The sequence below is a fragment of the Protomyctophum bolini genome, assembly GCF_963924005.1.
Source record: "Protomyctophum bolini genome assembly, chromosome: 2".
Lineage (NCBI taxonomy): Eukaryota > Metazoa > Chordata > Actinopteri > Myctophiformes > Myctophidae > Protomyctophum > Protomyctophum bolini.
In genome coordinates, this window is record NC_137863.1 from 43,330,406 (window position 1) to 43,343,391 (window position 12,986).

Sequence of the window (12,986 nt, forward strand, 5' to 3'; positions counted from 1 at the left end):
ACATTCCACCTTAAAAAGTCTCTCACTCTCACGCCACATAATGTCCGCCTTGTATACGCAGCACACGCACGCACGCACTCACGCACGCACGCACGCACGCACGCACGCACGCAGTAGTACACACACATCAATGTTTATTAAAGAGAATTGTTCAGAACCCTGTTACTGCACTCTATAGCAATGATTATACTGTCACAATATAGAGCTATTTAACACTGTTACTGCACAAACACTATAGCAATGATCACAAAACAGTACACCATTTGTTTAAAACATTTCAGAGACAGCAAAGGACACGTATCATCATTCTACAAGGACGTTCCAGTGCATGTTTTGCGTTAAACACAGTGCATCATTATGCATTTCTCCCATAATGTCGCACGCACCCACGCACGCACGCACGCACGCACGCACGCACGCACGCACGCACATACACGCACACACACACACACACACACACACACTCACACACACACACACACACACACACACACCATAATGACGGCCCATGTCACACAGACACGCTAATGACCGCCTCTCGTTAGCCGCTAGCTAGCAAGAGTGAAGTGCTGCCATGAATGAGGCGGAACGCTAGTAACCGGGTGTCAACGACCTTTAATTACACCATGATGAATGACACACACACACACACACACACACACACACACACACACACACACACACACACACACACACACACACACACACACACACACAGGCGCACAGATTAGCAGTTCTACAAGCTCTAAACATGCTTAGAGAGTTGCTATACTAGACCAATAAAATCCCCCAGCTATAGTATGGTCACATTTTGTTTGAGGGTTAATAAGTTACGTTCCAACAACAGCGACGTCCAGGTGACGCACAATAAGGCACAGCGCGAGCTCCGAGCCCAGCTATTTATAGAAATATGTACCGTACGTATGTCCAAATACCGCTGGACGGATCAATAACATGAATACATACAATGAATACATGCTCCAATACCAACATTCCGTTACGCGTGTGGCACCGAAAATAGCAGATCTATACAACAAGCTCACAATGTTGGCGTGCGTGCGTGGATGCGTGTGTGTGTGTGTGTGCGCAATGTGAGCTTGTAGGTCTACTGTTTGAGGGTTATATAGGGTTAGAATGGCATTCATGGAATCACTTTTCCTAAAAATGGCTGACGTCCTCACAAGCATGGTAATAATGTATGTGTGTGTGTGTGTGTGTGTGTGTGTGTGTGTGTGTGTGTGTGTGTGTGTGTGGCTCTGGTTGGTGGGGGATGGGAGAGCTGACCACACAGACTTCGGACACACAGGAGCTATTTTTCTTTTACTACAGCAGAGAGAGAGACTCAGGACTACTAGGGTGTTTTGAGCAATGTTGATTTTCTCGACTAAAACTATGACAAAGAATGTTCGTCGATTACCTTTTACACTATAAAAACGATAAGATATAGATAGATTTACTCCATATAAGAGTAAATATATTGACAATAATTGTGATCTATTGCCTACACGCTACACCATCAACACAGACCTAGGGCTCTATTTTCGTCCCTAAACGATACCTAGACCCTCACGACTTTGTCTCTTTTACTATTTAGAAAATATTTTTTGAGTAGTTCAATGAGCCGATCTACATCGATGCACGTTGTGAGCTTGTGAGCCTTATTCTGGCTCAGCTCTCTTTTCGTCACAACAGTGGGGGTACAGCGACTGCAATACCGCCCCCTGCCGAGCTCCGATTCTCCGGCTGATCTCCTTCTCCGTCCTCCCCTCACTCGTGAACAAGACCCTGGAGATACTTGAACTCAGGGCCGGTTCTAGGCATAAGGCGAACCAAGTGGTCGCTTGGGGCCACAACCAGTTGAGGGGGCCACGTCACAGGGAGAAGATTTGGCCACATAATATTATGTTGCTTGGGGCCACTAAAGGCCTAGAACCGGCACTGCTTGAACTCCTTCACCTGGGGTAAAGTCTCATTCCCTATAGCTAACCCATCGGCTTCCTGCTGAGAACCGTGGTCTCAGATTTTGAGACACTGATCCTCATCCTAGCGGCCGCGGCACTCACGACTGGGAACCGGTCCAGTGAGAGCGGGACCGATGGTCCTGATATAGTGCCATGAGGACCACATCGTCATCATGCAAAAAGCAGTGAAGCAACCCTCAGCTTATACCGAGCCGCAGCATATACCCTCCGCGTCGTGACTTCGCCTCGAGATCCTGTCCATGAAAATCAATGATTATGATAATTATTTCAACCAGAGTAATCCAGAGTGGACTAATGACCGGGATATTTTGTGGTAAAAAAAAAAAAGAACAAAAAAAGAAAAGTGCAGCGACACATTGTATATAGGCTTAGTATAGATTATTTTCTGCTTTAGGCCCAGAGGACTTAAAATACAACTCATGAAATCACCTTCCTAAAAATGCTAATATCCTTCCAAGGATATGCGTGCGTGCGTGCTGTGGAACCATGCTCTGTGTGTGCGTGTGCGTGTGCGTGTGCGTGTGCGTGTGCGTGTGTGTGTGTGTGCGTGCGCTCGTGCGCATGTGGAACTTGTGTAAATTGATCTCAGGATGGATTCCAGACATTCCTACACACTGACTCATCCTGCCCGCTCTGCTAGGCTCCCTAACCCTAACCCTACACACTGCCCGCTCCGCTAGGCTCCCTAACCCTAACCCTGCACACTGCCCGCTCCGCTAGGCTCCCTAACCCTAACGCTATACTCACTGAGCACTGACTACATCTGTGTTCCTATTGGCTATAGCTGATCCACAGAGCAAACATAATGATCACTAAAGTATAGCCTACATTTAGTTGCTATAGATCCATATTTTAACTTTGTGTTGTTTCCCATGATCGACGTCCTGCTTGTTCGTCGTACTACAGCGTTGTGCAAAAGCTGATCCACAAACTCAAAACGTGGCCTGAAGTGACGCGTTTTGAGTTTGTAGATCTGCAGCTTTGAATCCGGAAAAGTAACAGTCGTGCAATATATGAGGTTTCCACCCGACAGACCATCATTGTGTGTGTGTGTGTGTGTGTGTGTGTGCGCGTGCGTGCGTGCGTGCGTGTGTGTGCGCGTGCGTGCGTGCGTGTGTGTGCGCGTGCGTGTGTAGCAGAGCTTGTGTGTATGTGTGCTGAGTCATGGTTTTAATGCATGCAGCTCTTGCTCCCTAAGGATGTGTTGTTTTTGCTCTCTCTCTCTCTCTCTCTCTCTCTCTCTCTCTCTCTCTCTCTCTCTCTCTCTCTCTCTCTCCCTCCCCCTCTCTCTCCCTCTCTCTCCCTCTCGTTCCATCTCTGGTTTTTCACACAACCGACCACCAATCCCCCCAAAATCCCATTCCAGGGCCTCCCCTCCCCCACACGGTCACTCTCATCTGATTAACCCATAATTGCCCACACTGACCATACACTGGACCACGAGTAAAGACCCCCCCCCCCCACTACCATGACCTGACATGTGACCGTGTGTTTAGGCAGTAATGCCGTGTCATTCACTGCTGTGGTTTTGTCCTCTTTTCTCCTATACATAACTATAGACCTGTATACCCGTCGGGCACCGGCCTACTTGGGAACGATGCAAGTCGGGAACAATGAAAATCATTACCCCACACTAGTATGTAGCCTACATCAGTATATACTATAGGGATGTCCCGATCACGTTTTTTTTTTTTTTTTTTTGCTCCCGTCATTTGATATTGAGTATCTGCTGATACACACACACACACTCGCGCATGCGTGCACGTGCGTGCGTGCACGTGCGTGCGTGCCTAAGGCCATGTTGTGTTCACGTGTCTATCACAGCTATTTAGCAGGCCAGGTCAAGACAGTGTGATCTGACCAAGAGAAGAAGACACATAATGTTACACAGCTCAGCTCTGCATGCCGGTAACAACACATGCAGGACAACAACAATGAGTCAATGGCAGACAAATAACATCCGTAAACACAGTACACACTACCTAGGAAGCTACAGTACAAACTACCTAGGAAGCTACAGTACAAACTACCTAGGAAGCTACAGTACACACTACCTAGGAAGCTACAGTACACACTACCTAGGAAGCTACAGTACACACTACCTAGGAAGCTACAGTACACACTACCTAGGAAGCTACAGTACAAACTACCTAGGAAGCTACAGTACAAACTACCTAGGAAGCTACAGTACACACTACCTAGGAAGCTACAGTACACACTACCTAGGAAGCTACAGTACACACTACCTAGGAAGCTACAGTACACACTACCTAGGAAGCTACAGTACACACTACCTAGGAAGCTACAGTACACACTACCTAGGAAGCTACAGTACACACTACCTAGGAAGCTACAGTACACACTACCTAGGAAGCTACAGTACACACTACCTAGGAAGCTACAGTATACACACTACCTAGGAAGCTACAGTACACACTACCTAGGAAGCTACAGTACACACTACCTAGGAAGCTACAGTACACACTACCTAGGAAGCTACAGTACACACTACCTAGGAAGCTACAGTACACACTACCTAGGAAGCTACAGTAGACACACTACCTAGGAAGCTACAGTACACACTACCTAGGAAGCTACAGTACACACTACCTAGGAAGCTACAAAGTGCACACTACCTAGGAAGCTACAGTACACACTACCTAGGAAGCTACAGTACACACTACCTAGGAAGCTACAGTATACACACTACCTAGGAAGCTACAGTACACACTACCTAGGAAGCTACAGTACACACTACCTAGGAAGCTACAGTACAAACTACCTAGGAAGCTACAGTAAACACTACCTAGGAAGCTACAGTACACACTACCTAGGAAGCTACAAAGTGCACACTACCTAGGAAGCTACAGTACACACTACATAGGAAGCTACAGTACAAACTACCTAGGAAGCTACAGTACACACTACCTAGGAAGCTACAGTATACACACTACCTAGGAAGCTACAGTACACACTACCTAGGAAGCTACAGTACACACTACCTAGGAAGCTACAGTACACACTACCTAGGAAGCTACAGTACACACTACCTAGGAAGCTACAAAGTGCACACTACCTAGGAAGCTACAGTACACACTACCTAGGAAGCTACAGACACACTACCTAGGAAGCTACAGTACACACTACCTAGGAAGCTACAGTACACACTACCTAGGAAGCTACAAAGTGCACACTACCTAGGAAGCTACAGTACACACTACCTAGGAAGCTACAAAGTGCACACTACCTAGGAAGCTACAGTACACACTACCTAGGAAGCTACAGTACAAACTACCTAGGAAGCTACAGTACACACTACCTAGGAAGCTACAGTACACACTACCTAGGAAGCTACAGTACACACTACCTAGGAAGCTACAGTACACACTACCTAGGAAGCTACAGTACACACTACCTAGGAAGCTACAGACACACTACCTAGGAAGCTACAGTACACACTACCTAGGAAGCTACAGTACAAACTACCTAGGAAGCTACAGTACACACTACCTAGGAAGCTACAGAGTACACACTACCTAGGAAGCTACAGTACACACTACCTAGGAAGCTACAGAGTACACACTACCTAGGAAGCTACAGTACACACTACCTAGGAAGCTACAGAGTACACACTACCTAGGAAGCTACAGTACACACTACCTAGGAAGCTACAGTACACACTACCTAGGAAGCTACAGAGTACACACTACCTAGGAAGCTACAGTACACACTACCTAGGAAGCTACAGAGTACACACTACCTAGGAAGCTACAGTACACACTACCTAGGAAGCTACAGTACACACTACCTAGGAAGCTACAGTACACACTACCTAGGAAGCTACAGAGTACACACTACCTAGGAAGCTACAGTACACACTACCTAGGAAGCTACAGTACACACTACCTAGGAAGCTACAGTACACACTACCTAGGAAACTACAGAGTACACACTACCTAGGAAGCTACAGTACACACTACCTAGGAAGCTACAGAGTACACACTACCTAGGAAGCTACAGAGTATACACACTAGGAAGCTACAGTACACACTACCTAGGAAGCTACAGTACACACTACCTAGGAAGCTACAGTACACACTACCTAGGAAGCTACAGTACACACTACCTAGGAAGCTACAGTACACACTACCTAGGAAGCTATATAGGACACACTACCTAGGAAGCTACAGTACACACTACCTAGGAAGCTATATAGGACACACTACCTAGGAAGCTACAGTACACACTACCTAGGAAGCTATATAGGACACACTACCTAGGAAGCTACAGTACACACTACCTAGGAAGCTACAGTACACACTACCTAGGAAGCTACAGAGTACACACTACCTAGGAAGCTACAGTACACACTACCTAAGAAGCTACAGTAGCTACGTAGAACACACTACCTAAGAAGCTCAAGGAGAAACAGGAAACAATCTAATAGAGAGTATGCACATGCATGATTTTCTATCAGGACACGTGACGCCCCCCTCATCTAGACTGAGTGGCAAAACATTGAGCAGCATGGAGTGTTGGAGTTTAGAAGCGCTCGTAGGAAATCACTCAACTGCCCTGCGCACCACCTGTTTCTAAATGTCACCATAATGCAGGAGGCAGCAAAATGTTGTGTTATTGAAAACAAGCACTTCCAAACTCTGACGTTTCTATGGTGGATTTTCATGACACAAAAACTTTGCAGGTAGAAAGAGGATAATTCAAGCTTTTCGTACAGCTGCAATGTTGGTGAGTTTAACATTGTTTAATGCAAATCAGACAGGACTTTTCTGTTTGGCTGAATGGGCTGTCAAGGCCAGAAAGTAGTTTTTTGCCACTCAGTGGGCGTTCCCGCATAACTTCCAGGTACGATGATGTCATGCGCATACAGTGATAGTTAGCAGACTGGCTTAACGTTCATCTGTCTCTTGGTAAACCCAGCAGGCTTTGAGATCTCTGTCTCCTCCTGCGTCTAAAGTCCCCAAAAGACCATGGTGAGGAGATAGATTAGGGTTAGGGCCCTTTCCTCCCCCTCCCCATTATCCGGATTTCAAAACACAGATGTCTAATGCTGAAGCACGAGCCATTGGATGATTCAGGACGTCAGTATAGCCCCAGCTGTCTTCAGTAAAGTAAATGGTCTTCTTGGACCTAATGCCTCGTTTTAACCACTTGAAGATGCTGTAAAGGGATTATTGAGCCTTTCAGGAATGACGTCATGTGGACTTTTAATGTTTGCTTTAAGCCGACTGATCTTCACCCGGGAACCACCATCCTGACTATAAGAGCAACCTGGGGACCACCACAATTGTGTCGGGTGTGTCCATCATAGACCCACCTGTCAATAGTGACGATTTTGTATTTTCTATCTTTTGAGGGGTGCTAGCCCCTCCTATGCCCAGCTTTGTGTGTGTGCCCCATAGCGATGATTTGATTGGCTGAGCATGGAATGTGAGGATAAAAAGTGAGGGGGTGGCCTCATCATCGTACAGTACATCATCCATTCATTGTTGATTTGCTCGTCAACATAATTATGACGTAAATTCTCCATTCACTGTCATTTAATGTTATTAATTAATGTTAGGTATTTAATGTTTGTGTTAGGACAAGAATCTACACTATAGATGATTATAGGAGGGGCTAGCACCCCTCAAAAAGCGAGGACAGAAAAGTGAGGACACCAAAAGTGATTGGTCGGAATGTGATGACCATGTATGATGATAAGAGCGTTTTCCTTCCTTGTTACTCACTAAATCACACTATCACAGCCTACATTCATGAGCTGGACAAACAAAAATAACAATAGTTTTCAAAGGCCACAACATTTTTGTTGATTACGGGTCCCAAAATGACAGTAATGGTGCGTTCACACAGGCATGCGACACAAAGATGCAGTCTACCATTCATTGTCAATGGAAGCCAGTGACTTGAAGATACAAAGATGCAATGATGCATGCAGCTGCTCCAAATGATACGCATCTTTGCGTTAGCTTGAATCACACTAGTATACACACAGCATACAACACATGCACATGCACGTTTTGTAAGTGATGCCAGTGTCAAACTGTGTAAGCCATGATAGTTACTATAGCCTAGTAGTCTCTCTCTAGGGCCAAATTCCAATACCAAAAATCTCGGCCACTTGCTCACTCACACTTGATCACTCTAGCATGCAGTGTTATGGTGAAATTGGTGACCTGCCGGAATATGCGACCGTCTTGTGGATGTCACATAACTTATATGGCGTTAAAAATAAATACGTGGCCTAAATGCCGCTAGTTTGAACTCTGCTAATAAACAAACCACAATGATTTACGTTCGGACACTGACGTTATGTTATGTGACGTCTACACGATTGTCACATAGGCCTATTTCAGCAGGTCACCAATTTCCCTGTAACACTGCCATGCTGGAGTGACCGAGTGTGAGTGGTATTGGAATTCAGCTTAGGTTATCCTCAGACTATTGTCGCTTCCAGTCATCCCGGTTCTCCATACATCATGGTCAGCTCATTGGTGCTTTGCGCTCCCATGTCAATCATGAGTACATCCCCTTAATGTGGGAGGTCCACGTGACCATGTGCCCGCATGTGTTGGTTCCCACAGCACTACTTTGCTGGCTGGCAGCTCTTGGTGTCTTTGGCAGTGTCCTGCTATAGTCTCATTCTCCTGGCTGCTATATTTTATGGCTCACCCTTGGGCCTGGCATTCCATCATACAGATTCCTGTTGGTAACATGTGTACTCTTGCTGATGTTAAGCACTGCGCGCAACATTCAATGACATTCCTCTCAGACCCAAAACAAATATGTTGTTGTCGTTGGATAAGATTCCATGCTGTAGTGTATTGATGTTGGTATACCATTAGGAGAGATAACAAACATTGATCGGGGGGGGGGGCTGTGGAGACCAGCCTGGGGCTGCAGCGTTATCTTGGCTATTTTCAGCTTATGAACCCACTAAAACTGGGAAAATATCAGATCATGTCATATCATATCATGTTTTCAGACAACCTCCTAATTACTGAGTTTCTCTATACAACAGTCTGCAGCCACTGCCCAGCTTTGAGCATTCGTATTAATAAATTGTCTTCTCCTCAGATCTGTTGAAGATGCACTGGTCAGGTGACCACGGCGCGCCCCTGTCCCCGTGGGCCGAGCAGCACCTGGACGTGTCGTCCACCACGTCGCCCCCCGGTGGCCACCACAAGCACCACCACAACGCCGCCGACCCGTACGGCGCCCGCCGGCACCCCGCCGCCAGCGGCTACGGCGGCCCCCCCGCCGCCGCCAGCGGCTACCCGACGTGGGCCAGCGACGACATATCGGCGCTCAGCGCCTCTTCCCTGCTCAAGCGCTACGCCGAGAAGTACTCGGGGCTGGAGCTGCCCTGCTACGACTCCTCCTCCTCCTCGCGGCCCCTCGCCGCCGGCTGCTACGCCGCCGAGGGACCCCCGGGGGGGCCTTACCTAAAGACGGAGGCCGAGCCCTGGGGGGCGCCGCCGTCGGCCCTGGAGTGCTACCCCGGACTGGAGGCCTTGGCGGGCGGCAAGGTGGCGGTGGTGGCCGCGTCGGACACGGGCTACGGCTCCGCCTCCTCGCCTCAGGACTACCCGCCCGCGTCGTACAACGGCACCTCCTACCTGCCCGCAGGTAAAACTCCTTCATATACACACCTGCTATAGTCATTTTTTCCGTCAAATTGACATTTGCGTCTAACTCAGGTTGTGCGCAAGCCTGCACGCGTGTTGTGAATCTTTTTCTTTCTTTTTTGTAATGCTTATTTTACGCCAAGTCTATGGACTTTGAGGATATACCAAATGTTTGCTTAGAGCACTTTAGGGGCCTGCCAAGTCTATGGACTTTAACATTTGTTGAGAGCACTTATGATGCACTGTAAATCGTTAAGTTTGATTACTTAACCAGTCCACTTTCCACAGTCAGTTTCTACTCTTCAGACACAGGCAGACAGACGATACAGAGATATCCATGTGGGACACAGACTATAGGACACGTTTGAAACGGGTGCTATTATGACAACGGGAATTGCATACTATAGGTTCCCAACTTGCATCGTTCCCAAGTAGGCTGGTGGCCGACGGGACACCGGTCTATACTTAACACTAACATGTGATTTGGGTGTCTGCTCTGCAGGGTACTGCCCCCAGCCCCATGCGCTGCAGTCCAGCTACAGCCCCAGCACAGCCGTCTATAACTACCCCCCGGTGGGGTGTTACCCCTCCCCCCACACCTACAGCCACCCCGGTGCCTCCTACCCCCCTCCCCTACCCCTGGGCGTCCCCCGGCCCACCGTGGTTGGGGGCTACGGGGGGTACTCCCCCGCCTCACACACAAGGTATGTTAACCCATTTAGATAATATACAAAATGTCTAAAAGAAATTCTGAAAAAACCTATGTTTCTATGTTAGTGGTGGTGATCATACTATTTCATGTCAAAGGACCCCCAGAATCATATGAATTCGGCCTGCCGACTTCCATCTGAAAATATTTGGTTCCCAGATGCAGACACATACAGATGCGTTCCGGGGTCAAGGGTTAAGTCAAGATCTTTCATTAGGGTTGTTTTGTTTTTCATTCATGTGCCGAGGGTATTATAGAGCCTTATCAGCCTTGTTCAAGGGGAAAAAAATACCCCAGGGCTTAAAGGACAACTTTAGTTTTTTTTCAACCAAGGTTCATGTTTTAGGTTGTTAGTATTAGAGAAACGGTGAGTATTACATTTCTTTAATTTTAGGGATTTTAGCTATTTTTGACAGGGGGGCAGGGGGCATTTGGCTAAATATGTATTTTTTCACAAAATGTTATGGCGATTTCATTTTTTTTACATTTACTATAGTCCTACTAGACCCCAAGAAATTACATCTGGCCACAAAAGATCACAAGATCTATTGAATGTGACAAACTGACATATTGAGCCTATACACACACACAGTATAAGTCTTCCCCCAGTAGGCCTCCTTTACATTCAGTAGATCCTGTGATCTTCTGTGGCCAGATGTAATTTCCTGGGGTTTATTAGGACTATAGTAAATAATAAAATAATAAATCACCATAAAATGTTGTACAAAATTTTAGCCCCATGCTCGAATGCCCCCGCCCCCCTGTCAAAAAGAGCTAAAATCCCTAAAACGAAAGAAAGCAGCAAATGAACACTCATCTTTTACTTTCTCTAATAACAATCTAAAACATGAACCTTGGTGGGAAAAAAAACTAAAGTTGTCCTTTAACCGAAAGTTAGCTCACGGATAAACAATCTTAATCGGCCAGCAAATCGGCCGTCAATGAAGCTTGTTTTGATTAGAATCTGAATCTGGGATTAGATTCAGATATTAAAAAAACATTGGAGTCAATGAGGGGGCAACCAATATACTGACGGACCAATGACAGACAATGATAGACAGTAGTATAGCGCAATCTCTGAACTGAATCAATATAAAACACCTTGTATGAGTATACACGTTAAAGGCAACCAGGAGGTTATATTTGATAAGGTCAGTATACTCATCTATGGCATCCAATGTGATATTATAAATCAACTCTAACCCTTCTCCTCCTCACAGCCTGGGCGGCGGCGGGGGCAGTCCAGAAGGGGGCGTGGTGGCGCTGAAGCGCAAGGCCTTCGAGATGTCGGAGGGCGGCGAGGAGGACGGTGGTGGTGGCGCCGCCGAGGACGAGGACTCCTCCTCGCGTTACAGGAAGTACGGCAACGGCCACGGCGCCAACAAGAGCCACGGTGGCGGCAACAACAACAACAACGGGCACTACGGCATGGGCAGCCCGTCCGCGCCACCCCCGCCGGACCCCCACCACGACGCCTACAAGTCCGCAGGAATTAAGCCCCTGATGTCGCCGTCCCCGTATGGCGGCGCGGGGGATTACAGCCCGCCCGCCGCGGGGGATTACAGCCCGCCGCCCCCAGCTGGGGGCGGCGGCAGCGGCCGCCTGTCTGGGGAGGGCGGCGGGGCGGCGGGGGCGGGGGCGGGGGCGGAGCGCCACAGCTTCCCGCCTCAGCAGAGGATGACTGTGAAGATGCCCGCGGCGCACGCACGCTCCGAGGACCCCACAGGGGGGCGCTAGAGAGAGAGAGAGAACCCGGAGAAGCCTCGGTGTCTTTTCGTATACGGCAACGACCTGCAGGGCAAAACGCACAACAGGAGGAATGGAGGGCACAAGACTGGAGACTCCTGTTTTTCAAAATTCTTAACGTTTTCATTACTCTCCCAAAGAAGTCAACGGGGGCACTTTGCCCTCTGCAAGGCTGCGGTAAAGGGTTGCAGTTCTTTTTAAGGCATATCCTCGACAGATAGACAGACAGCGCTAAGATGGGCTAAAAGCAGTATGAAGGTAAATTCGTGCTTCATGGGATGACGGTGTTCTGAGCCGAACAGAGCCCAAACTACTAAAGCTCACAAAACGTGCCGCGGATGCAACGCGCCGTGAGCTTCATGGAATGTTTTTCTGCGCCGCGAGGCCGCGTGCGACAGAGCATAAATAAGCTATACGCACATAACGCCATTTTGGAAAATAACTCTTTCTACTTCCGGGCCTCTTCCGATTGTTTACCGATAGTAATTGAGGCTCTGTTCCATCCAGAGTCAGTGTTAATGATACTAAATGAAGGCTCTGTTCCACTCTGGTCCAACAGAGTCAGTGTTAATGATACTAAATGAAGGCTCTGTTCCATTCTGGTCAAACAGAGTCAGTGTTAATGATACTAAAATAATGAAGGCTCTGTTCCGTTCTGGTCCAACAGAGTCAGTGTTAATGATACTAAATGAAGGCTCTGTTCCATTCTGGTCAAACAGAGTCAGTGTTAATGATACGAAATGAAGGCTCTGTTCCATTCTGGTCAAACAGAGTCAGTGTTAATGATTACTAAATGAAGGCTCGGTTCCATTCTGGTCCAACAGAGTCAGGGTGCTGATATATTGTGCGTGTTGGCTCAATGGAAACACTAGTGGGTCTCAAAGTCCTTGAGTGCGTTCCAAA

General features: G+C 47.6%; 1 protein-coding gene across 1 annotated transcript; it reads left to right on the forward strand.

The window, feature by feature from the left end:
• Positions 1 to 7,047: 7,047 nt before the first annotated feature.
• LOC308334330 (fidgetin-like protein 2) lies at positions 7,048 to 12,074 on the forward strand (the record flags this gene model as incomplete). Its single annotated transcript, XM_080791034.1, has 4 exons — positions 7,048 to 7,081; positions 9,078 to 9,629; positions 10,131 to 10,332; positions 11,558 to 12,074. The coding sequence occupies 4 exons, from the start codon at positions 7,048 to 7,050 to the stop codon at positions 12,072 to 12,074; spliced, it is 1,305 nt and encodes a 434-aa protein (XP_080647160.1).
• Positions 12,075 to 12,986: the final 912 nt, after the last annotated feature.